The sequence below is a fragment of the Saccopteryx bilineata genome, chromosome 5 (assembly GCF_036850765.1).
Source record: "Saccopteryx bilineata isolate mSacBil1 chromosome 5, mSacBil1_pri_phased_curated, whole genome shotgun sequence".
Lineage (NCBI taxonomy): Eukaryota > Metazoa > Chordata > Mammalia > Chiroptera > Emballonuridae > Saccopteryx > Saccopteryx bilineata.
Window position 1 is genome coordinate 116,803,066 of NC_089494.1, and position 26,889 is coordinate 116,829,954.

Sequence of the window (26,889 nt, forward strand, 5' to 3'; positions counted from 1 at the left end):
TCTCACTCAGGGTCCCTTGCCAGCCGGAGCCAGCTTCTCCGGAGGGAGTGCAGGAGCAGTGCCCTGGGTGAGGCCTGCTGCTGCCGCTCTGCGAACCCACCCTGCAGCCTGCATTGCTGCATTCGTGATGTGTGCTGGCGCCCACGGGGGCAGAAGGCATGGCACAGTGGGAGCCCCTTCTTCAACCTCTCTGTCCAGGAGCTGCCTTTCTAAAGTGTGTACTTGACCGGCCCACCCAAAGCAGAAAGAGACGAATTGTCACTTAACTCATAGGGGACCTTTCATTTGCCATACTCACCCAATGCCTGTGTGTGCCAGCTTTGGGCCAGGTGTTGGTGATACGGACCCAAGGGGGCACAGTCTTGCCATCCACATAGATCTCATGGTCTGGAAGGAGAGTGGGGAGATATTGGGCAGTGACAAGGCGGTGTACTGGAAGAGGGGTCAGGGGGAGCCCAGAACACCAGGAAACCAGGTGTTTCTCAGCAGAAGAGCCTGAGGGGCTTGCCTCTGCCCATCCCGCCCACAGCCCACTGGGGGGCTCTGCTGCCTCCATGAGGTTGCTCCTTTTCCAGTGAGCGGCCTCTAGTCCTGTGCCAGAAGAAAGAGGGCCTTTTCAAAGCGCACGCTAATGGACTCAAAGGCTCAGTGAAAATCAGCAACACACCACCTCGAAGAGGACATTTATCTAACTATCCATCTGGTTTTGACAGGAGTCCAGGAAAGGAAATTGCACACACCACTCTGACACGCCGGGCCATGCTGAGGAGTGCCCACCGGGAGGAGTGTCCCTGCGTGCAAACCTCCCTCCCCTCGGGCCTCTGCTCTTCGCTTAGACCTAAAACCCTAGCGAAGTCTAAGGAAACTGCACTTTTTACTAAAGACGCCCAGAGCCCCATGACTCATTCCTACCCCAGGGCTCTCCTTCTAGCCCCTCACACTTGCCCTGTGATGCAAAAGCCCCCAGTTAGCCTGACTTCCTAGAAGATTCCATTCAGCTGTGCTCAGCCAAGAGCTGCTCTTTCAGACAGAGGCCCTTCTTACCTGGAGGTTAACCCCCGCCACAGCTCGCTTGCAGAGGCTGACCCAGACTGGCCTCCCAGAGCCCTTTTCCAGGGGCACCTATGTTCCCCCCCACACCAGACACATGGGGCAGATCCAAGGCCTCCACCCATACTGCTGTGCACCAGTCCTCACTCCGCGGGCAAGGGACTCCCCTATACATGCTTCCCTCTGGTTTCTGTGCTTTTTGGTTTTTATGTTTGAAAGCTGATAATCTTCCTATCTTTCTGCTCTGAGGGGTTAAAAAAATGTGATAAAGGATGGGTGATTGAATTAACCCCTGTTGCTTATGTGGCTAGATCTTAACTAAGTCCATCTGTATGGCCCCTTGTAGGCACAATTTTATAACCTAATTTCCCTACCAAAACATCAGCGTTTACTTAGCAAGAAATCTGCTCTTTATCAACCGAAAACAGTGATTTCTGTATTACAGTCTCTGCATAGGAAGTGACAGCTGAAGGCTGGTGCTCCGCAAGGTCTGGCAGGCTGTGCGGGTCTGTAATGGGGACAGTGAGCAGAGGGGCGAGGTGTGGCGGGTGTGCGGGTCTGTAATGGGGACAGTGAGCAGAGGGGTGAGGTGTGGCGGGTGTGCGGGTCTGTAATGGGGACAGTGAGCAGAGGGGTGAGGTGTGGCGGGTGTGCGGGTCTGTAATGGGGACAGTGAGCAGAGGGGCGAGGTGTGGCGGGTGTGCGGGTCTGTAATGGGGACAGTGAGCAGAGGGGCGAGGTGTGGCGGGTGTGCGGGTCTGTAATGGGGACAGTGAGCAGAGGGGCGAGGTGTGGCGGGTGTGCGGGTCTGTAATGGGGACAGTGAGCAGAGGGGCGAGGTCTGGCGGGTGTGCGGGTCTGTAATGGGGACAGTGAGCAGAGCGGTGAGGTGTGGCGGGTGTGCGGGTCTGTAATGGGGACAGTGAGCAGAGGGGCGAGGTGTGGCGGGTGTGCGGGTCTGTAATGGGGACAGTGAGCAGAGGGGCGAGGTGTGGCGGGTGTGCGGGTCTGTAATGGGGACAGTGAGCAGAGGGGTGAGGTGTGGCGGGTGTGCGGGTCTGTAATGGGGACAGTGAGCAGAGGGGTGAGGTGTGGCGGCTGTGCGGGTCTGTAATGGGGACAGTGAGCAGAGGGGTGAGGTGTGGCGGGTGTGCGGGTCTGTAATGGGGACAGTGAGCAGAGGGGTGAGGTGTGGCGGGTGTGCGGGTCTGTAATGGGGACAGTGAGCAGAGGGGCGAGGTGTGGCGGGTGTGCGGGTCTGTAATGGGGACAGTGAGCAGAGCGGTGAGGTGTGGCGGGTGTGCGGGTCTGTAATGGGGACAGGTGAGCGGAGGGGCGAGGTCTGGCGGGTGTGCGGGTCTGTAATGGGGACAGTGAGCAGAGGGGCGAGGTCTGGCGGGTGTGCGGGTCTGTAATGGGGACAGTGAGCAGAGGGGTGAGGTGTGGCGGGTGTGCGGGTCTGTAATGGGGACAGGTGAGTGGAGGGGCGAGGTCCGGCGGGTCTGCAGGTCTGTAAGGGGGACAGCATGAGTGGAGGGGCAAATGGATTGCATGTGTGTGCAGACCTGTGTCGGCCACAAGCGGGCCTGTGGAGCAGGCTTTGACTGGTCAGCATGAAGCCTTGGCGGCAGACAGATGGAATAGCCAAGATGAGTCCACTGGGTGTCCAGGGAGACAACCGCCAACAATCACATGCTTTCCGACAGCCCAAATAAGTTCACAAGCAGCCCTGCGGCCTCTCTATTCCCCACCCCAGAGCTCCGTCCACTCAGTCAACTGCTAACCCAAAGGCAGTGCTCACCCATCTTATTAAATATTGACGGCCTGACCTGTGGTGGCGCAGTGGATAAAGCGTCGACCTGGTAATGCTGAGGTCGCCGGTTCGAAACCCTGGGCTTGCCTGGTCAAGGCACATATGAAAGTTGATGCTTCCAGCTCCTCCCCCTTCTCTCTCTCTGTCTCTCTCCTCTCTAAAAATGAATAAAGAAAAAAAAGATTTTAAAAAAAATATTGACGATATGCAAAAGTATAGCAAAAGCATGGCTAAAATATAAAGACATGCATCCTCGTTCCCTAACCAGTCCAAGGACTGGGGGCACGGCAGCACCTGTGAAGACCCGTGTGCCCCTCCACTCTCCTGTCTCGGCCTCCCCACTCCGCATGCTCGGGGCTTGGACTTGGTCACCCTTGACTGCTGTAGCATCTACCTTGTAGGTGACCCCCAGTACTGCATTGTTGAGTTTTGCTGTCTGTGCTGTGTGTAGATGGAATCATTGCAGGTGTATTCTTCGGAGACCCCTGTTCTTCACACCATGCGTTCCCTTCTGCAGATTCACCCATTGACACATGGAGCCCTTTAATTAATTTGTGCTTGCAGCTCGGTGTTGACAGGCATCTGGGATGCATCTGTGTCTGCTGTTTGGAACATTACTGCAGATGATGCTCCTGTCCCATCCTCCAGGGCCTTTGTGCAGCACGTTCTTGAGCATGAGCGTGAACATGTGTCTGAGCAGGAAACCCCTGAGTCAGAGGGTGTTCACACTTGAACCCTCCTAGCTGTTACCAGACATCTAGGTTGGGTGGTTTTGCCCACCTCAGCCCCACCAGCAGGGTTCAGCCTGCTCCATCCACTTCCTTGTTACCAGGATGATATCATCAACATTTAAATTTTTGCCAAAATGGCATCTCCCTATGATTCTCATTTTTTGTTTCCCTCATTACAAATGAAGCTGAGCATCCTTTATTTGCTGGCAGCTGATGTTTCCTTCTTAGGAGATTCCTGTTCAGCAAGTTGCCCATTTTTCTGTGGAACTGTCATCTTCCCAGAGATTTGAATAAGCAGTTTATACTATAAGCCTACTTGTTCCAGAATTAGTTCTATGATCGCAAATGACCTCTCCTGTTTGGTCCCTGGTCTCTTCACTCCCTCAATGGAGAGAAGTTCCTATTGCAATGTAGCTCGTGTTAGCAACATTTCCTTCATGACTGTCTTCACACATGCCCCTTCTACCCAGCTGTCTGGTCAGGGCTTCCACCCCTGGACTCTTACTTGTTCCCCAGTATGACTTTCCCCTATTCAGCTCTTCTCCTGTCTCAGAACACCAGGCCTGCACTATTCACTGCCCTTTTCCATTGCCCTGTAAGAGTCTGGGCCAGTTCAGATGCCACCTCCTCGGGAAGACTTCTTTGATTGCCCCAAGCAGAGTGAATGAGTTCTTTCTTCTCAGCCTTCTCTCTGCCCCAGCACCTTGTGTTCTGTTTGCAGGCTGTCCGTGTCCATACTCTCTCCCTAACTCATCAGGTGCCAGCATGGTGGTTTTTGTCGAGGCACTCATGTTAATGCAGGTGTGGGGGCTGTGACTTCCTGAGCTGAGGCTGGGTCTGGGCACCCTGCTTAGCAGCACCACCCTGGCAGCTGATTGTTGCCACAGCCTCGTAGACATCCTGTGCTCTGCTGACATCTGTGCACATGCAGATTCTGGGCAGACCTGGGGATGCTGGGGTTGACAACACCTGGTGCTTGCTGCTCCTGTCAGTCAGGTTTGTGACCACCAGCCCCACTCCCTGTGTGTAGGGTCCTGGCTGAGTCTTCCTCGGACGCCCAGCTTGACGCCAGTGCTGTCAGCGGCCCGCGCTCAGTGAGTGCTGACGGGGAGTGATGCGTGGACTCAGGAACAAGGCAGTGAATGGCTGGACATGTGACCCTAACTCTGTTCATGATTGTCCCACCTGCTGGCCTTGTAGGACCTCCTCTCCATGGACGGGGGAGCCCAGACACCCAGGAAAGTGCAGATTGACACAGGAAGTAAACTGGGCTCCGGTTTAGGCAGGAGCAGAGCTCCAATGCTTTCCATAAGTATTGACTGTACATTATGTTTACAACCGTAAACACCCAAGTATATTTTGAAAAGGACTTGATTTCTGGAACTTTTTAAATTAATCTATGGAAAACGTGGAAATAAACTTGCCATATACCGAAAGCAACCCCCCCAAAAAAAACCCAAAACAACAACAGACCAAAAGCCTTTGAAGAGGAGATTGAGCTCCAGCCAGAGGAGCTTGACAGAGCACTGTCTGTCTGTCGGAGGCCTAGGGCGGTGGGCACCAGCCCGCTCTGCGGGGATGCCCTGGTGAGAGCCAGCCCAACCAGCCCCGGCTCTGAGGAACCCCAGTCTGGGACGAGAGGATCTGTTTCCCCTCCAGTAGATCCATGGGCCTGAGGCCATCTGCCTGGTGTCTCTGAGGACACAATGCCTAGTCCCGAGCAGGTTGACAACAGCAGAGGGGTCATGGCTGACCCACACTGAGCCCTCTGACCTCTTCCATGGTTCTGCCATCCTGGTGGGTGGTAGCATCTCAGCCTGAAGGCAGGACTAGTGCATGTGAACAAGCTGTCCTTGGGGCAGGAGGGTTGGCGTGTTGGGCTATTTGTGGGGTGCATTCAACTGTAGGGAGCCAGTGACTGTGTAATCCAGGTAGCGGGCGGGCAGGCACGTTCAGGAGCCCGGTGTGCACAGGGGGTTGGAGCACAGCAGGGAGGGGAGTTTCCCTTTGTTGCCAACCTGCCATTGATGGAACACCTGTGGGGGCTGGGCTATCCCAAGAAATAACACATGGGCCCTGCTCCCTGAGAGCTGGCAGTATTAAAGAAAGGTGACAGTAATAACAATGACGATGTCCAAACCTCCCAAGGGTCCACTCCACACCAGACCGCGTGCTCATGTACGGTAGTAGTTCCTAATGAGTTACAGTGAACTTGGTGGCTTAAAACAATAGAAAACTGTCTCTCATTGTTCTATTGCTTAGTAATCTAGAGTCAGTATCTGCAAATAGAATGCAGAGGGCCCACTCCTGCCTGTTTCTGGCCCTGCTACCCTGCGCAGAAGGTCTCTGCCAGGGCTGTCAGAAGGGGCATCTCTGGGCGACCAGGTTCCTGCCTCCAGCTTCTGACCTGTGAGGAGCAGAGCATGCCCCAGCGGCTCGTGCTGGGTCTGGGCGCGCCAGCACCTCTCAGCTCCACACTGTCTGCCTCTCCAGACGCGCGCCCAGACCCCCACACTTCGGTCCCTTCCTCTCGTGGCACTAAGGAGCACGTTGTCTCCTGCCCCTGTGCCTTAGTTCTGGCTGTGCTGTGTGTCAGATGCCCTCCTTCCTCCCCCCACCAGGCAAAGCCTACTCTTCCTCCCCCAGCCCTGTGGAGGCCACGTCCTCTAGGGGCGGGTCCCTGTCGTTCTGGCTCCCAGGGATAGCACTTGTCTCCACGGGTCTGCGTGGCCCAGAGAGCCACATGTGGCCGTGCAGAGCTCTCAGCTCCTCGGCCTTTCCTCTTCGGCCAGCACATGGGTCAGGGCCCAGGGCTTGATGTTGAAAGATGCAGGCTGGGTCTACTCCTCCACCATCTGAGCTTCTTCCATTTACATGTCTGTAAAATCAAGAAAAGAAACTAGAGACTGTGAGACTGGCTGAGCCCCTAGCAAGCACCCAGGACCACGCTGCACCCTGTCCATGCTGCATCCGCCCGTGTCACGGCTGCCCTCTGACCCTGTCCATGCTGCATCCGGCCCGTGTCACGGCTGCCCTCTGACCCTGTCCATGCTGCATCCGCCCGTGTCACGGCTGCCCTCTGACCCTGTCCATGCTGCGTCCAGCCCATGTCACAGCTGCCTCCGGGCAGGTTCCGCTGCTGTGCCCTGCAGGCCGGACATGGTAGCTTGGAGAGAGCCATAATTCAGACCCAGAAGGAAGTCCAGGCTCTACCAACATGTAGCCTGCACCACAACCCCAGAGTCGGCAGAGGGCCAGCTGAAGTGAGGTTCGGAGAGGGGTACCACGTGAACTTGTTGAGGGCAGAGACAGCTGAGGCAGAAACTTGGCTCTGGGTGCTTAGTCTGGTTCGTAGTCAGGAAGGCCAGCCCCATCCATGCAGCTCTGCACTTGGGGAAGTCTCAACACTGTCCTGAGCCTGTTTCCTTTCCTTTCAAGGGCAGATATAAACTCTGCCGTGCAGCACCTTTGTGGGTGTTGTATGCATTCCGTGTCCAGAGCATGTCTGCAACTTAGTCGTGGCAGCATCCCCATGACAGCGTCCGGTTCGGATCAACCTGCCCATCCAGCTAGGTGCCCACCTGCTTTGTCCATTCTCCCTTCTCCTTTTTCTTCTTTCTCCCCCTGGCCATCACCTTGGTCCTTGGGCCTGGCCCTGAAATCTTGGCCCGGGGCTCTGTAGGACCCTTCCCAACAGGGATGAAGGGAACGAGGGAAGAGGAAAGACTGCTCAGGAGTGCCTTTCCTGGGCCTGCCCACAGCCTTCGGCTGGAGGAACCAGGCCCAGCCAGCAGGGCAGTGCCCACATTGGGAGGAAACGCCAGCATCCTCTACTGCAGTGGAATCGCCCAGCACAGCAACATGTGCACAGACACACACTCACACAGGGAGACGGAGGCTGTTGGCTATCTTTCTTGCCCAGATCCCCCTGTTTGTGCCTCATGCCCACACCAGGACGGACCAGCACAACGGCCCTCGCCAACCTCAGCAGCTGTGGGCAGGATGTCTGGGGCCCTCCTCTTCAGTCCTGCAGGAGGCAGAGCGGACAGGCCAAGAAATGATGACTCAAGTCTTTCTTGTGGGTTGCCAGACCCCGGATCACTGTGGGAAGGGGAGGCCGTACTAGTCCAGGCTGGCCTTGATAGGCCTCGGCGATTGCCTAAGACAGGAAAACTCGACTTAAACTGGTTTAAACAAACTCACAAATGTATTAACTCTGATACGGAAAAGGCCAAGGGCACTAGCTTCTGGTGAAATTGGATCCGTCCTCAGAGGTTTAGTTCAAGGAACTGGTTCTATGTCTCTCAGCTCCAATATTCTGTGTATCATGTTAACTTGGCCCCTCAAGACCCCCAGCAGCCCCACAATGAAATCCTGCTCACTTAACAACCCCTGTGGACAGAGAGCACTTCCTCCTCGAAGGGTCCAGCCAAATCAGCTGTCTTAGGTACACATGCACATCTCTGCACCAGCCACGGTGCCTGTGGCGAAGGGGTGCCTGACTGGAGGCTGGGGTCACACGCCACCCCACGCCCTTTCCCAGCAGAAGCAGGGATGTGGCTACAATACAGATCCCATGTATAACCTTCATATACACACCCTTTTTTACACTCCATCTTTTTTTTAATATTTGCTGCTTCCTCATAAACTCCTATTCATCCTTCAGAACCCAGTCCAAATCTTACCTTCCCTGAGAAGCTTTCCTCGTACATACATGCACTTAGGGAATTTGCTCACTGCTTACTTGATCTGCAGACCTGCCTCTTCCACATGGGCTCTGAGCTCCCTACAGTTCCCTGGGCACAGAGCAAGTGGTTGGGACAGTTTTCTTGGGAATATGAACAAATATGTGAAGAAACAGCTGGTAGTATCAGGCTCAGATGAGCTCAGAGCTGGACCGAAGGGAAGAAGGCAGTGCAGAAGAGCTGCACAGCTTGCAAAAAGGCCGCTTCTGCCTGTCCTGATGATTGTGGCCCGCAAGGGTGTGAGTATGGGTGTGCACACCTACAGCATAGGAGACTGTGACCATCTTGCATCATGAGCTCACACAGCTGGTCCCTCTTCTCTCTTTAGAGCCACTTCCTTGAGTCTGCTTCATTACTGGAACTCAAGGCCTGAATTGACCACAACTGAGACCAGGGTCAGGCCCCCAGTAAATAGTGTGGAAATAGAAGAAGAAAGGAAGACTGCAGCTGGGGAGTGAGGTGGGAGAGGGTGGCCCAGAGCGGTGGCTCAGACGTCCCTAGCAGGTAGCTCTCCCGGTGAGGCCCCCTGGCATGGGCCTCCACTCACCGGGGCTGGCAGCACCCAGCCTGCCTGGGGACTCTGTTGAGGCCCTGGGGTGGGACCACGTGCCCAAGAAAAAGCTGTGGACCCCAGAAAGACCTGCTTTGTACATTGACTATTTTGGTGTGATTTCGGGGCTGCTGGGAAGCCCCCTGGTTTTCCAAATGCATTCTTAATGCTTGGAATTCTGCCATTTAAAATGCATTCCTTTGACTTTGTTTGGACTCACACTGACATCTCTTGGAACCTTTGTGCCCCCGGGTCCTTCTCAGTCATTCACAGTACAGCGTGAGGGAGGGGTTCCAGCTCTCACCCAAGGTCATCCAGCACCCCCTGCAAGGAGTTCCTGGACCTCCATACAGAGCCCAGGTGTGAGACCGGAGTAGGTGTACGCTCTTTGTGTGCTTGGTGACAGCATGTGGTGGGAAGAGAGGGTTAAGGACAGTCACTGAGGTGTGAAGACAAGAGTCCCAGCTGCCCTAGGTGGGCACTCAGACTGGCCTGGAGGACAGCTGAGTCTTCCCTGTTCTTAGAATTGGGCTGGAGGGGGTTCTAGCCCCAGCAGGGAGGCCCTCTGCAGTGTGCACACCCCCGACATGACATCTCAATTCAGCCTCCCCCCTTGGGAGACACTCACCTGGCCAGTGGAATGGGGGTCAGCTCAAACAGACACCCACCCAGGCTGCCATGTGGCCTAAAAGTGTTCCTTTAAATCCTCATGTAATCAATGACTTGCTTCATGGGGTCTTAGCTGTGGTCAGTGGGCTCCACAGGGCAGCCCCAGTGCCAGGGAAGCCTGGGCAGGCCCCTTGAGACTGCTGGCTTCAGCAAGCACAGGCGGCTCTGTCACAAGCCCAGCCCTGCCTCCTGTGGGAGGACCTAAGGGTCTAAGAACAGGCAGCACCTGAGCTGTTCCCAGGCCAGCAGGACACCCTGCCCTTCACTGGACTGCTCTCAGCCTTCTAGAACTGTACCTTTCAACCCCAGGTCTGTCCCAAGAGTCATACAGAGAGGTGTCCTCCCAGTCCCACGGGTGACATTCTCCCTGAGACTTGTTTCCACAAAACACCTGTCCTGTGTGCGGTGGGAATGGTCAATGTGCCTGAGCCAGCAAGACCTACCCTTGGCAAGAGAGTAAATTAGCTTAGTTCCATGTCTCCCCCTCAGACACATGGCAGCCCCTGCCCAGAGCAGAACCTCTTCAGCCACACACATCACACAGGCCCCTCACAGGTGGGCAGACCCCTAAAGGCTGCCTGGGAAGAAGACTGGCTTGTGGCTCTGTCTGTGATGTACCCCAAGGCTCCCTTTGGCCACGCTCAGCAGCTGGCTCATGGATGTGCAGCATCTGCAAGAGGTACTTGCTAGCATGCAGAGGTACTTCAGACATGCCCTGCTCCTGCCCAGGCAAAACGGAGATGGACCCGCCCACCAGAACCAAATAGGACCTGGGGCAGCAGGGAGAAGCCAGTGCCGGGGAAGGGGCTTCAGGGAAGAAATCACTAGCAGGGACCCCTGGCCTGGATTTACAGGGAGGACGAAGAATTAGCCTGACCAGGTGGGATTCAGGGAGTCATTTGAGGCGAAGAAGTGTGGAGCTGGCCTGACAGGCTCAGTAGATCTGCACATCCATTGCAATCGCATCTGCAAAAGCTAGAAAATAGTGTAACAGAATGCTTATGCCAGGTCAGGGGAGCAGCCTTTGAGTGTAGAGTGCAACCCAGATGTTAAGACATCTGGATGTCACCTGTTTGGGTCCTGGTTTGCATTGTGTTGTAAGCATAGTTTCATGCACCATTGAATGTAATCAGCAATCTCTGTTTTGCTCTGGCCAACAGACATATAATTCCCTCTCTTGAAGTAACAAATTCTAACAGTGCCAAATTTTTGCATCCAACATCAACCCCATGTGAAGACACTGAGGGCCCCCTGGGCACTTCTGGGTTTTTCTCTCAAAGTTGTGGTACAGAGTACGCTAACAGCAGGCTGACAGCTACATCACTGTTTTGGGGACTTTCATCTTCATGACAACCCTGAAACAGATGCTGTTATTATCCCCATGTTACAGATGAGGAAACTGAGGCTTGGAGAGATTAACTTAATTGCTGTTTAACTGAGCTGTTAAAGGCTGAGATTCTAATCTAGGTTTGTCTGATTGTAATATATATTCTTTTCTTTGCATTCTGCCAAGTCATAGACTATATTTTCTGAAAACATTATTTGAAAATTAAATCTCGGTAAATTTTTTCCCCAGTGACTTAGTTGTGATATTTCTTTTTTTTTCTTTTCTTTTCATTTTTCCAAAGCTGGAAACAGGGAGGCAGTCAGACAGACTCCCGCATGCGCCCGACTGGGATCCACCCGGTATGCCCACCAGGGGGCGATGCTCTGCCCCTCTGGGGCGTTGCTCTGTTGCATCCAGAGCCGTTCTAGCACCTGAGGCAGAGGCCACAGAGCCATCCTCAGCGCCTGGGCCATCTTTGCTCCAATGGAGCCTTGGCTGCAGGAGGGGAAGAGAGAGACAGAGAGGAAAGAGAAGGGGAGAGGTGGAGAAGCAGATGGGCGCTTCTGTGTGCCCTGGCCGGGAATTGAACCCGGGACTTCTGCATGCCAGGCCAACGCTCTACCGCTGAGCCAACCGGCCAGGGCTGATTTTTCTTTAATGAGCATGGTGTGGAGTAGATGACCTCAAAACATGCCTGCAGCTAACATGCTAGCAGCTGCCTCGAGGTCCCAAGTAAACGGGTCTGTGTCAAGACTTGTCCTCGTGTTCAGCAGAACCACCACCTCCTTGAGGGCGGACCAGGGGACAGAGAGATGCACTGTGGCCACAGCACCTGCGCCAGAGGGACCGAAGCAGACCAGCTCAAGCCTGACCATTGGTGGGCATCTGCCAAGGGAGGCTCTGTTAGCATTTGAAGGAATTCTGTGAAAGGGAAGCTAAAGTGATATTTCAGACTACAGCTCATTGTTTCATAACTCTCCTTCTATACTGATCTTTTCCTTCCCAGATGACCCTGTGGCTGAGCACTTCACATCCATGACTGTCCAACTGACTCCAAAAGTTCTCCACTTCCAGGGCAGCTCCTGGTTCCTCTATTTCTTGTTTCTGTTAGGAATATAGGCTCTTTACATCGTGCCACTGGTACTAGTCATTTTGTGATCTGTTTTTCATATGTTTGCAGAATGCATATGCATTTGTTCATTGAACAAAGCCTGATTTGTTACCACTGTGTGCAACCCTGAGCAGCCTCTGGGGAAGCAGTGGTAATAACTTGCCCGGGTGTGTGAGCTGCTGAGCCTGTGGTCTGGCAGATGCACTCATGACTGCAGGGAACTCCATCCCCAACACGAGCCTGGCAGGTGGCGCGTCTCCGGCACGCAGGGGTTTCCAGCCTGCACTCACTGGTAGATGTGTGAGGGTCCACACTCTATATGAAGGGTGACCAAGGGAGGTTGGCCTACAAAATAAAGAGTGTGGCTCAGCTGTTGGGTTCTGCTGCCGGACTGGGGGTCCTTGCACGTCCTCCTGAGCAGGCCATGCCGTCTTAGAGAGCTCCCCTTTGTTTCTGCAGGCCTCCTGCCCTGAGTGACAGCTCTGTCATCTCTGACATCTCACTGATCCGGCTTTCCCCACACCCTGCTGGCCCTGGGGAGTCCCCCTTCAATGCCTCCAACCCATACATGAGCCCGCACATGGAGCATTACCTCCGTGCCATGCACAGCAGCCCCACGCTCCCCGCGATCTCTACGGCCAGGGGCCTCAGCCCCACTGATGGTGAGTATTAACTATGTACAGTGGCAGGTGGGTGCTAGACTTACTGCGATGGTCACTTCCTAAGTTACATACATGTCTAATCACTATATTGTATACCTGAAACGCCCACTGACACCTTCCCTCTCAACCCAGAGTCAGTGCCAGGCCAGAGAAAGTTTGCTATGTGCATTTGGGAGCCCATGGGCAAAGGCTCCTGGAAATGTGGTCCCTATGGGTCCCTTGTCACCACCAGCTGCATCCTCACCCGGGGTACCGTGTCCCCTCCCAGCCTTTGGCTGTGACCGTGAGCTGAAGCTGAGCTGTAGATCTGGTTCACAGTGGAAAGGATTCCAGACTCCAGATGTCCAGAAAGGCTCCCTGAGGCATTGGGCTCCTCCCTGGCCATGAGGTTTGCACTTGGCCTGGTCTTTACCAAACAGAAACCAGATAAGGCAAATGGTTGCTGCCACAGGACCTGAAAATGGCCAGCCAGAATGCAACACTATTCTGAAATGCCCCCCCCCCAAGGTTAGAACCCAGCTCTGTGTGGGTCCCCTGACTGACCTTAACCTCGCTGAGGTGTTTGAAGGGCCATTCTGCCTCCACATCAAGCCACTGTCTCCTGCGAGCTAGGCCCATGCTTCTCCACACTTCTCCTGATGACCCAGCCAGCAGTGGGCTGGCCCGGAGCACAGGGATGCAGGCCAGGTCCCAAATTCTGCCCTGGCCTTGAAGCTGACACATAGTGTAGTGGGCTGACTGGTGCCCCAAGGGGAGATGTCTGTGTCTTACTCCCCAAACCTGAGGACACTTCCTGGTTTGAAAAACAGGCCTCTGTATATGTGATCGCATTAGGAATTTTGAGATCAGGAGGTCATCCTGGATTGCTCACTCTGACCTTAAATCCTATAACAAGTCTTCTGAGACACACAGGTGAGAAGACAGTGCAAAGAAGGGAGTGATGTGGCCACAAGCCGAGGAAGCCAGCAGCCCCAGAAGCTGGAAGGAGCAAGGAGTGGACTCTCCCTGAAGCCTCCAGAGGGAGTATGGCCCTGCTAACACCCTGATCCTGAGAGTGGACTCGGACTTCTAGGACTATAAGGAACAACATTCTGTTGTATCAGAAGCAGTCAGCACCATGGCTGGACAAGCTTGTTACAACCACCTTAGGAAACTAAACACATTAGTTTATGGAGGAGGGTTTCTTGTTTGTTTTGTTTTGTTTTTTACACAGACAGAGAGTCAGAGAGAGGGATAGATAGGGACAGACAGACAGGAACGGAGAGAGATGAGAAGCATTAATCATCAGTTTTTCGTTGCGACACCTTAGTTGTTCATTGATTGCTTTCTCATATGTGCCTTGACCATGGGGCTACAGCAGACTGAGTAAGCCCTTGCTTGAGCCAGCGACCTTGGGTCCAAGCTGGTGAGCTTTGCTCAAACCAGATGAGCCCGTGCTCAAGCTGGTGACCTTGGGGTCTCGAATCTGGGTCCTCTGCATCCCAGTCCGATGCTCTATCCACTGCACCACTGCCTGGTCAGGCTGGAGGAGGGTTTCAGGGAGGAGAAAGAGCCCTGCAGTTCCCTGGGCCAGGCCAGAGTGAGGCCTGAAGGGTGTTCGTAGGAGGGCAAGGAACAGAGCATGCTCCCAGAATCATATGAATCCAGGACACTGTAGCCTCAGCTGACAGCTGTAGAGCCCAGGAGGAGTTACGCAGCAATATAGGGCTGCCCTTCAAGGAGACTTTGAGTTGACCAAATCCTGATTTTATGCCTGATTTTGGTATAAGCATTGTGGCTCCTACAAGGCCCACTTATCCCTTCCTCAAATCCATGAGACAATAGGGATGGGTTCAGCACCAGAGAGAATGTGGTTAATTTGCATGACCCTGCACCCTGGGGGGGGGGGGGTGAAGGTGGACCAGATTCTCTGAGGCCTCACTGACCCTGGCCCAAGGTCCCAGGCGATTGGACGTAGTCTGTCTGGCTTATAGGACAGCAATATCAGCTGTGCCAGCCCCAGTGCTTGCTCACGCAAGACCTGGAAAGTTCATCAGCAACTGACGCAGCTTCTGCCAGACCATGTGTGCCCTAAGGATGAAGGGACACTCCACGGAAGGCTTCAGGGAGGAGATGGCAGCCAAGGACAGGGCAGGCAAAGGGCTTGGAGCGTCAGCCTGGCTGGAGGCCAGGGCTCTCTCCAGAGAACACAGCAGAAGACAGAAGAAGAGGAGGAAGAGGACAGCCTTTCCCATTGACTGACTTCTTCTCTCTGCCCAGCACACAGAAGAACTCCTTTGGAATTTGCAAGACTGGTAGCAGGGAGGCCATGGATTGCAGCTGTTAGGAACTTGAGTCTAGATTCAAACTACCCGCTGTGTGACCTTGGCCAGACCCCTGCTCTCCAAGTGCAGAGACTTCACCCACCAAGGGGCGGGTAATGGTGTCCCTCAGCTCTCAGTGTGTGATGATGGTGAAACTAGAGAATGACCGCCTCCCTCGGCACTGGGCCCGCACAGGCCCAGCAGCACCCTGCGTAACATAGCCTGCTGCTATCATACTTAAGAGTAATTTGAGTGGCGGGTATTTTACCCCGTTTTACCTGAAGACTGAGCCAGCTCAGAGAGGTGGCACCTTCCCAATTGTGCACACCTGGTTAAAGCTAAGACCTACCAGGTGTGTGTCATTTCCAAGCTCCCCATCCCTTCCCTGACACCACACCCCGAGGACCAGGGCCCTTGAGGGCTGGAGCTCATCCTCCCTGCCTCTGCAAAGGCCCAGGCGGCTGAGTGAGGGCTGGAGGCAGCCAGCCAGGTTCTGCAGCTGCAGCCCAGGGAGCAAGACGGCTACACAGCAGATGAGCTTTGTCTGGCCAGGCCGGCTCTCCACGTGACCTCACCCCGGGCATCAGTGAGACTGGCAGGGCCTGCTGTCTGTCTGCCATGGCACCTCCACTTGCATCTTTCTCTTTTGGAGCCTCTGCTGGACCACGGGCCCTGTCGGCCTGGGGCTGGGGTCTTGGAGAGGAAGGAGAGAGTGGGCTTTACAGCTTTGACAAAATGGAGGAATACGGAGGAGAGGCTGGGGTCCGGCTCCCCAACAGCAGAAACATGCCCACCGCCCTCACTTTGCTCAGTGGTGTGGACCTGGGGCCGGTGGGGAAGGGGCACAGGCTCAGGGGCGGAGGATGGAGTAGAGGGCACTGAGGGGTCTCCCCAGGCCGGGTGTGTTTCTCTCTTTTTATTTTCCAGATCCTGATGGCTTGTTTCTTTCTCCCTCCTTCCTACCCATAGTGGCCCACGAGCATCTGAAGGAGAGGGGACTATTTGGCCTCCCTCCGGCAGGCACCAACCCCTCAGACTATTATCACCAGATGGCCCTCATGGCAGGCCACCCCGCGCCGTACGGGGACCTGCTGATGCAGACTGGCGGGGCCACAGGCACACCCCATCTCCATGACTACCTCAATCCAGTGGACGGTGAGTGCTGGGCTCGGCGGGGGCGGAGAGCAGGACAGGGGCAGAGCTGCAGCCAAGGAGGGTGCTAGCTGCTCCTTTGTGGGTGCAGAGCCCTAAGGAGGGCTCTGGGGCTTTCTCAACCCTGCCAGGACTGCTGTCCATAGGGGCCAAGTCTGAGCCACATGCACAAATGCTTAGTGAGCCGCCCTGGAGCAGGAAGTGTTGTAGGAACTGCAGACACTGAAGAGAACAGAGCACCCTCATCCCTGCCTTCATGGACCTTACACATACTGAGGAGAGACAGAGCCAGGAAGGGGTAGGTGGCACCAAGGTGGAGTGAGGGCACAATCTGAAATGAGGGAATCAAGAAAGATAATAGTTCTACAAAGGATTGAGCGAGGCGAGCCATGCTGAAATATGTGGGAAGCATGACCTAGCTGAGGTAACATCAGGTGCAAAAGCCCTGAGGCAGTGGTGTGCCTGATGAGCTTAAGAAACCTCCAGAAAGCCAGTGAGCCTGGCACCCAGTGAGTCAGGAGTCTGGTACCAGAGTTCTGGGGCTGGTCCTGCAGTCTAGTCAGGGTTTGATAAGACTTTGGCTTTCATGAGGAGTGGGAGGGGGCCCTTGGAGGGGGTTAGACAGAGGAGAAATGAAATATAACTTACTTTTATTATTTACTTATTTTTTTTAAGCGAGAGGAAGGAAGATAGAATCCTGCATGTGCCCTGTCTGGTATCCACCCTGCAATCCCCGTCTGTGGCTGATGTTCAAATCAACCAAGCTATCCTTAGTGCCTGAGGCTGATGCTCAGACCAGCCAAGCTATCTGCAGTCCCCGGGACCAAACAAATAATAGCCACTGGCTGCAGGAGAGGAAGAGGGAGAGAAGAGGGAAAGGGAGGAGGAGAGAAGCAGATGGTCACTTCTCACGTGTGCCCTGACCAGGAATCGAACCTGGAACTTCTGCATGCCAGGCCAACCCTCTATCCACTGAGCCAACCAGCCAGGGCCTCTGACTTACTTTTAAAAGGAACCCACTCTGACTGCTGGTCTGAGACTAGATTTACGAGCAATGTGGACACAGGGGTCCAGTTAACAGGAGAGAAGTGGTCATGTTTCAGATTTTGAAGATGAAGCCAGAAGATTTGTTGTCAGATTGAATATGATGTTAGAAGGTAGGAAAGGCATAGAGGACAAGCCCAGGGTCTCAGGCCTGAACTCGGGAGGACAGTTGTGTCAGCGACTGAGCCAGGGCCCCGGGCAGGACAGATTTGGCAGGCGGCAGACCAGGTGTCTGTGGAGGTGCTCTTCTCGGTGCCCATTAGATACCAAGTCCTTCCCTCCCCCCGAAGGCCGTTCTCACAGCTGCTTTCTCAGGAGCACCTGTGGCCCCGATCATGAGCTCCTCGGGCAGCCCAGAGCTCCTGTTGGGGTGGGGAAAGGCTAAGCACCCCCCCCCTCCTCCAGTCAGTGCCACTCTACCTGCTGGCCCTAAAGCCCAGCCCAGAGACGCCTGGGGCCAGGCCAGGCTGGGGAGCTGGGAGCCACAGCAAGGGGGCTTCCTCACTCCTTGATGACAGGGAGCAGATGGAAGCCTGTAGGAAAACCTACCCCACAGGGAAGTCCTGATCCCTACCAGGCCGCAGGCAGTCCTGTGGGGCCAGGTGGAGCCACGAGACCAGGGTGGGCCCCTGAACCCTGCATCTTCCTCCCACCTGCCAGGTCTGTGCCACCGCAATTACATCTTATTTTCTGGGCAAGGCCAAACCCCTCACTTCCTAAGACCTGGATGAGATCATGCCTCCTCCAGGAAATCCCTTCAGATGCCCTCTCACCCCCACTTCCACTGGCTCCTACTTCTCTCTCTCTCTGCTCTGTCCAGTGCACTAAAGAAACTACCGCGTGTGGCTCCTGAGCCCCTGTGCGTCCTTGTGCCCCACAAGATTGTTGCAGGAGAAAAGCTCTGCAGTCCTCCCAACGCGGCCCTCATGGCTACTGTCCCATATCACTCTCGACATGTGCTGAGGGACATAGCCAGCATTGTTCCCCAGGTCTATTCCCCCCTTCCCAGTCAGTGTTCAGCCCTGCAATGAGCACACAGTACAGCGTGAGCTCTGCCCTATTGGTCCCTTGCGCACAGACACATCCACACACTCCCCTTCTCTCCTCCTGACAGCTCTGTGAGTGCTCCCTTAGAGAGCCACAGGGGTGTCGGCAGATGGAAAGGTTGTATACATGTGATTTGTCAAAGTGAGAAACCAGGCAACCACAGTGCAGTGCATAAAAGGTGACATTGGGCTCCAATGTCAAATGACCCCAAACGAGTCCCACCTTCTGGGACCTCACGGTGGGTAACACTAGGCCAGCTGGACAGAGGGCAAGCACCAAGCAGCCCTGGCACTGGGGTCTGGTCAGGCAGGCGTTTCCAGAGGGCGAGAGAGGCCAGTGCAGCGAGCGTGAGACCTGCTGGTGAGAATCGGCACCGCCTCTGCTCGCTCCTTTACGCACAGCGTCCCGCAGGGCCCTTCCCAGCCACCCCCAGGCTGCAGCTACTGCCCCTGCTTTCAGGTGAGCAAACCAGGGTTCCCAATGTAAGAGACTTGCCCAGGCTGGAAGCAGGGTTGCAAGCCCAGCTCTGTTTGCCACTAGCCTTGTTGGCTCTTTCTAAGCAGCACAGCCCACAGGACCAGCTGGTGAGCCATAGCTTCAGGGAGGTCCCGCTGGACCAGACATGCCAGCACGATCCAGAGCAGCGGGGCCACGCCGAGTGCTGGTAGAGGTGACAGAGAGCAGAGAGCTGTGCAGTGAACTGTGGCAGACCTAGACGGCGCCTGCCTGTGGCCTGTCCTCACTGTGACAGCTGGGCCCAGAGCTGGTGGTGGGGCTGAACAGGTTCCAGGCGGTTCCCAGCCCTGTGTGCCGTGTGAACTACACACACTGATAAGATCTCATGTGTGAACTTGGCTTGGTGCCTGGCACATAGTAGGTGCTCAAATTAACTCCTGTTTAACCTCTTTTCACCAGTGTCCTTTTCCGTCCTTCAAATCTTCCACTTCCTGCAGGATTTTGTCTCAGTTCTCAGCACCACTGTCCACCCTGTGGTTCAGCTCTGTGCCGTGGTCCTCCTGGACACCTTGTCCTCACTCCACCCCATCCCCAGGGCAGCCAAGTCTGCCTTGTCAACCCTCCCTCACTGCCTCTCAGCTCAGGCTCATTTCCTGCCTCTCATTGATTGCTTCTTTCCCCAGCCATTCTGTCCTCAGCCCCTGGGGCTCCCAAACTCTCCAGGGGAAATCTAAGCTGTGTAACAGGTTCCAGTGGCTTTCCCTTGCCCCAGCCTCCTCATTGCCCTCTCACACACGGCGCTCCCGGCACCTGCTTCATTGGCAGGCTCCCCCACCCTGCTCCGGCCTCCCTGCTTTGCCCGCAGTGCCCGTCCTTGCAGGGTGGCCTGGCTCAGTCCTGCATGATGGCCTAGGACTCGGGTCAGCTGGTATGTCTCCTGAGACACTACCCTAATCCTGCCCCGGCCCAGCTGCTGCTTTCTCCTGGGGCTCCTGGGCCTCCCTCCCTGTCCACCCTTGGGACCAAAAGGCTCAGACTGCACTGGCTGACACATCTATCTCTATATTCTGTGTGTGGGAGCAGGGCTGCCAGGGAGCAGGCCTCTGTGTTTGTGGGTGAGCCCATGAGTGAGTGGCAGTCACCAGTGAACACAGGGCAGAAAGATGCAGACTCGGTCGGGAAGACACTGTGCTGGGTCAAGCCTCTGTCAGCTTGCAGGGAGCCTGGCGGCAGCGCTGGGAACAGGGCAGCATGTGGCCACAAGCAGGCTGAGCATCTGAGAACCGGCAAGGCAGAGAGCGAGGGGATGAGTTCACCAGTGGGCACGAGAGCACCCAGCTCACGTCGCCTGCTGCTGCCTAACTCGTCCTCTCTGCACCTCTGCCTGGAGACCGCCATTGGCTTCAGGGTGCAGGGGAAGGTGTCGCCAGGTCCAGCATTGGCAGAGTTGGTGCAGGGGTCCTGAATTCTGATGGATGTCAGTAATAGATGACTTCTTCTCCATCTTTCCCAACCAGTTACAATCCAAGTAAATCAGAGTGGTTCGGAGTGATTTCCTGTATTTGTCATGACTTGATAACAGTTTTTCTCAAACTAGTTCTAACTAGATCCAGACCTTTGCTTCTGCTTTTTATAATGATTTAGGCGTTTCGGCTCAGCTTCGTTGTGCACGTGCTGCCCAGGTGCAGCCCTGAGTCACTGCAGTGCTCCCAGCCCAGGCCTGTTTCGGGGGCGTCCACGGTCCTGCCTCAGGCAAAGCCCTCCCCCTGCAATGTTCAGCGCACACAGGTCTGGGGAGAGGCACCTTCTCAGTGATGGTGAGAAGGGATCTTCCCATCAAGTGCACGTTTGCTCAGACTCTCACAGAGCAAGTTGTGCAGGCCTGCGGCCTGGGCAGCTCAGCTCAGGACACTGCCTGTGGAAGGGACCAAGACCCTGAGGACATGTATGTTTATGTTGGGAGGCATTCGTAAACATGGCCATGACATATAAGCTCTGTGCAGTAGCAGGGGACCTCAAGAGCTTTTGGGAAATCAAGGAGACCAGCCATTCCCTCTCTGTGTGTTTGTGTGTGTGTTTCTGTCTCGTTCATGCTGAGGGTGTTAACTGAACACCTGCTATGTGCCAGACAGTGCTAGGTGCTAGGGACACAGGGGTGCACTGCCTACCAAGCCCTGCCCTCATGGTGCTGCTATGGGTAAGCTCCTTGGCAGGACAAAGGCCACCGTCCTGTGGCCACCCCCACCCCAGCCCCCTCTCAGCACCTCCCCTTCACACCCCAAGATGAGGCAGAACTGCGGGGCAGAGACACCTGGGCAGAGGCTTTGTGTAGGAAGACCGGGTCCCCGTCCAGCAAAGCAGTGTGCCCAGTCCACTCAATGGAAACCACCAGCACAATTTTTTACCTTACACAAGTGCCATCTGCACGCTTCTTTCTTTCATGTTAAATTTTTAATAGATTCACCTTTAGGGGGTTAAATAAATGGAAGTTAAAAATGGAGCTTTCTATTCTTTCTGAAGTGGGAAACCTGATAATACCTGAAGATGTCCCTGTCTCTGTCTGTGAAGCCTAAACTCGTCTCACTGGGGTCATGTATACATCCTGCGTTGGGGAGAACATCATGGTGCTGGGGGAAGGCCGGGAGGTGGAGCAGCACCCAGGGGGCCCCTGTGACCCTGAAAAGCCATCCCTGTGGTCCTCCCAGAGCGGGGGGACCCAACACAGGCGGGACAGAGGGCATTCCCATGAAAACCCACCTCCCTCCTGGTGGTCGATGAAGGCCCGCCGCCCCTGGTTCTTGCTGGAGGCTGATTTAATTTACAGCCGTGAGAGTGAGGGGTGAGTCTGCACTGGAAGGTAATGGATAACCAGTCTGGAAACCCAAGGTTATCATTCTGCCTAGTGGTTCTCTGGAGAGCGGGGAGTTCACTGGTTGTCACCAGAGCCCGAAAATGGAATTTCCCTGCGTTGCACTGTTGAGTATCGGTGATTTAACAGCGTAGCGGCGGCAGCTACAGCCGCCCCCGCCCCCTCCCACCACATTGAGAAGATTGAAATGTTTTCAATTGAAATGTTGTCTGTTTACAACCCATATTTCCTCTGGGCTGTATATTTTATTGTCATATTGACACTAATTTGACTTGGATGTCACCTCCGTTCTGACACCCGTTCTTTATGCTGCCTGTGGGTCCAAGGGGGTTTTCAGAAACCAATTACATTGATCACACCACAGAGAGGCAGAAGGAGTTGATGATGGAGGGATGGCCAGTCAGACAGGGAATGCGTGCCCAGCTGCCACTAAGAGAAGAGACTGAGGCAGAGGAGCCTGGCCACAGGTCCTAGGGGGCAGGCGTGGGCTAACGGTGTGTAGGGTCACCTGGTAGACCTGCACAAATGGCTTTATGAAGCCACTTTTCAGGCGAGGAAGCTGAGCCCAGAGCCCTAAGTATTTCTGTCCACATCCCAAAAGTAGGAGATGGTGCTGGTCAGCCTCAACCTCAATCCCCTGGGCTCCAAACCTAGGCGCTCTCTACACCCCCATAATAGGGAAATGAGGGATCTGTGGACAGCTAAGTGTGGGGCAGGTTAACATGCCCAGGGTACATATCCTTAGGCCATCTCCTCAGTGAGTCCAGAAAATACCAGGGTGAGGGGTCAGGCCATGCAGAAGTGCTCCCTAACTATTGAGGATCCAGGGCCCAGGAGCTTTGCTAATAAGGGTGTGTCCCGCTGTCCCTAGGGAGAGTAGTCCCAGACCTGTGCTGAGGACAGTAGCATCTAGCACAAAAACGGCTCCTGGGAAGGTGTCCTTCAGAGCCATGCTCCATGCATCCCTCTGGCTGCCCTTAGCACAGGTTCCTGGGTCCACGGGAGTCTACCCAGAGCAGCGGTTTTCAACCTGTGGGTCACCTAATGCCATCGGAAATACATATTTTATTTAAAAATGTATTGTATAATAAATATGTATTTTCCAATGGCTTTAGGCGACCCCTGTGTTTTGGTCGTTCGACCCCCGCTAGGGGTCCCGACCCATAAGTTGAGAACCGCTGACCCAGAGCCATGGATGATATGCTGGTCAGTAGCCCATAGCCACCTGGAGCTGGGTTCTGCTGGCCCATCATACAGGTGGGGAACCAGCTCAGAGGGTTTCAGTGACTTGCTCAAAGCCACCCAGCTCAGAGCTCTCAGGACTGTTCTGGAACCTCCTGCCCTTCTCAGCTATCCCGGGGCAGGGGGGCAGCAACCTCCCCAAGCCCTCTGGGATTACACAGGGTAACCCAGTGTGGGGCTCCTCACGCACCCTGCTGGCGTTCAGCCTCTGCGCCTCTCACCTGGAAGGTGAGCTCCAGGGATTACGCAGGGTAACCCAGTGTGGGGCTCCTCACGCACCCTGCTGGCGTTCAGCCTCTGCGCCTCTCACCTGGAAGGTGAGCTCCAGGGATTACGCAGGGTAACCCAGTGTGGGGCGCCTCACGCACCCTGCTGGCGTTCAGCCTCTGTTTTCACCTCTCACCTGGAAGGTGAGCTCCAGGAGCACAGGCCCGAGGGTCCTCCTCGCTCGCAGTCCCCAAGGGGACCACCCAGTGCCTGGCATGCTGTCGGCACCGCACAAGGGTCTGACGGGTAGATGAACAAACACACAAATGAGCAACAGAAAGAACTAGCGTGTGAAACGGACTAGATCCGAGTCGTGGCAGGAGTGGGCAGTGCTGGGCACCCACACCTGGATGAGGGCAGGCTGGTGCCGGTCACCGGTGGCTGTCGGACATCAGAACAGGCGCATCCACAGATGAATAGATGCTACAGCGCTGCCAGTTCTGGTCATAAATCACAGGAGAAGCCACGGGAAATGAATGCCACGCTCTTCTTTCTATTTAGTAATTTATCACGGAAGAAGTGCATTAATAAACATTTCCCTTGAGGGGCGGGAGTAACGGAGATGAATATCACTGTCAGATTTGGCCTGCTTCCTCTTGTTGAAGGAGCAGGAGAGGGTGGGAATCCAAATATTAGCAGAATCCTTTTGTAAAACTGAGAGACATGTATTTTTTACTTCACGCGATCTCCCTCACAACGCGTCTCCCCTTTCACTGTGCAGCTTATAAGGAAGTGACAGGAGTCTTTCGGAAGATTCACTTTCACATCTTACTTTGAGCTCCCTTTAAAGTGAGGATCAGCAAGGTATGAGCTCAGCAAATAAGAACTAAGAGGCTTAGAGAATGCTCATATGGACAGGGGACCAATGTTTAGTGACAGGTGTGCTGCCGTGTGGTCCAGGTGTTTTTCTAGACTTGCTGCCTTTTACTCCAGGGTTAACACTAGGCTCCCTCCCACCCACCACTCTCTTGGCTCCTGAGGAAACTGTCAGCTCACAGTTCCACTGTGGAAGCCCTGCTGGGTTCTTAGGCACCATCCTTCACACTCTCCACAAGTTCCCACCAGCCCTGCGTGCCCAGCCCACTGCCCCCATTATGCCCATGCACAGAGAGGCTCAAGGGGGCTGAGTAACATGCCTCAAGGCAGCCACTGAGCCTCAGGCTGTGTGGCTGGTGCAGCCTCTGGGCCCCCCAGAGTGTGTGTGTGTGTGTCCACCCCTGCCCTCAGCCCAGAGTGTGTGTGTGTGTGTGTGTGTGTCCACCCCTGCCCTCAGCAGCAACCTCCCCAAGATACCTCTCCTCCCCACCCAGAGCAGAAGCCAAGAGGTAGGTCATTTTGGTGGCCATCTACCTACCTTCCAATCTGTTTCTCTATCAAGGCTGCCTGGCTTTGGATGAGCTACTTGTTCTGTCATGTGTACAGTGAGGCTAAGGATAGTCCCTTCCTTATAGAGCAGTTACAAAGATTAAGGAACTTAAAACTTCAGCATGCTTAGAGCAGCGTGTTTTTTCCTATGCACATACACCTTTTGTGTCAGCATTTACTGAATGCCTCACGAGCACCAGTTTCAGGTGCTCACTGGGGAGCCTCAAACTGTCTCTCTCGAGAGTTCGTACATATCTGCAGGAAGGGAGGAGGCTCTGCCTAGCCCGGGACTTCCTGACCCCCAGGGCTCTCCAGCCCCAGCCCCAGACAGCTTCTCCTCCTGAGAGCCAGGACTCTGGGTATCCTGTGGCAATAAGTGGCCCAGAAATGGACTGAAAATATCACTGGACAACTCCCCACACACCAGGGTCTCTTCCCTGTCCGACCCCCACCCCAAGCCTCAGTTTTCTCTTTGTAAAGGGGTCTGCTAGTGAAATGTCCAAGTCTATGATGAGGAAGAAACAAGGAGTGGTTTGAGATGCACCTGGCACACCTCAGGGGCATGTTCATGCCCCCAGTCCCTGCTCACCCTCCCTCCCTTCAGCGGCCTCGGATTCCCTTTGGGTTGGAGGGGCTGCCTGTAAACAACTCTAGTGGCTGCCTGAACACACCCTCTATCCACACGGCTGAGCCCAGGCCGCCTCCATGCCTGTGCTCACTGTTCCTGGGCTCTTGATGCACCCCTAGGACCCCTCCTCCCGGAAGACACCAGGTTACCCTGGCCGCAGAGACACACTGTGGAATTCTTTACAGAAATTAAAAAGAGCCAGTTATTGCCACACACAACATAGTGGAGAAATCTTACAAACTGGAATGTTGGATAAAGAAACTGGACCAGAAAGTGTTCCTAATTTTATCTTCATAAAGAAGAAAATATTTAGACTAGGAAGACTAAGCTGTGTGCTAGAAGCCAGGATAGTGGCCCTCCTTGGGGTGCGTCCGGAAGGACAGAGAGGCCCTGGGCACTGACCAGGTCTTGTCTTTTAACCTGAGGCGGCTTCATGGGTGGGTTCACTTGTGGTATGTTGTGCACTTTGCTGTCACACCTTAAGCATTGCTGGGTCCAGCTCTGTTCTCTGCCCACCACATAGGAGGGGGTGCTCACATGTATTCAGTGCTCATAGTCATTCACTCAGCACCTGACCTGTGCTTCTTAAATGTCTACCATATCAGGTGTGGATCAGTTCCATTTTATAGATGAGCAAACTGAGGCTAAGAAAGGCTCCACCCTTGCCCAACGCCCATGACTAGAAATGGCAGAGCTGCAGCTCCCTATAGATGATCCTCCTGGGCTCTTCCGGTTGACCATCCGCCGGTCCCCCTTCCCCGGCCCCCCCCACACACACACTATGCTGATGTGTCTTGGGTGTCCCCCTTCCCCGCCCCACACCCCCCCACAAACACTATGCTGATGTGTCTTGGGTGTCCCCCTTCCCCACCCCATACCCCCCCACACACACTATGCTGATGTGTCTTGGGTGTCCCCCTTCCCCGCCCCATACACCCACACACACACTATGCTGAGGTGTCTTGGGTGTCCCCCTTCCCGGCCCCACACCCCCCACACACACACTATGCTGAGGTGTCTTGGGTGTCCCCCTTCCCCACCCCATACCCCCCCACACACACTATGCTGATGTGTCTTGGGTGTCGCCCTTCCCTGCCCCACACCCCACACACACTATGCTGATGTGTCTTGGGTGCCCCCTTTCCCCGCCCCATACCCCCCACACACACATACTATGTTAATGTGTCTTGGGTGTCCCCCTCCCCCGCCCCCCCCACAAACACTATGCTGATGTGTCTTGGGTGTCCCCCTTCCCCGCCCCATACCCCCCCACACACACTATGCTGAGGTGTCTTGGGTGCCCCCCTTCCCCACCCCACACCCCCCACACACACACTATACTGATGTGTCTTGGGTGTCCCCCTTCCCCACCCCACACCCCCCACACACACACTATGCTGATGTGTCTTGGGTGTCCCCCTTTCCCGCCCCATACCCCCCCACACACACACTATACTGATGTGTCTTGGGTGTCCTCCTCCCCCGCCCCACCCACCCCACAAACACTATGCTGATGTGTCTTGGGTGCTGCCCTTACCCACCCCACACCCCCCCCACACACACTATGCTGATGTGTCTTGGGTGTCCCCATTCCCCGACCCACACCTCCCCACACACACACTATGCTGATGTGTCTTGGGTGTCCCCCTCCCCCCCACACACACCCCACACACACACACTATGCTGATGTGTCTTGGGTGTCCCCCTCCCCAGCCCCACACCCCCCCACAAACACTATGCTGATGTGTCTTGGGTGCCCCCCTTCCCCGCCCCACACCCCCCCCACACACACTATGCTGATGTGTCTTGGGTATCCCCCTTCCCCGCCCCCCACCCCCCCACACACACACTATGCTGA

General features: G+C 55.1%; 1 protein-coding gene across 1 annotated transcript in view; it reads left to right on the forward strand.

Annotated features, from left to right (window-relative positions):
* The window catches only part of GLI2 (GLI family zinc finger 2), a 275,341-nt gene that overhangs the window by 222,454 nt on the left and 25,998 nt on the right, over positions 1-26,889 (forward strand). The window contains exons 5-6 of the mRNA XM_066281274.1: positions 12,456-12,658; positions 15,931-16,116. Of these exons, the coding sequence (XP_066137371.1) occupies positions 12,456-12,658; positions 15,931-16,116 (389 nt within the window). The remainder of the gene's footprint in view (positions 1-12,455; positions 12,659-15,930; positions 16,117-26,889) is intronic.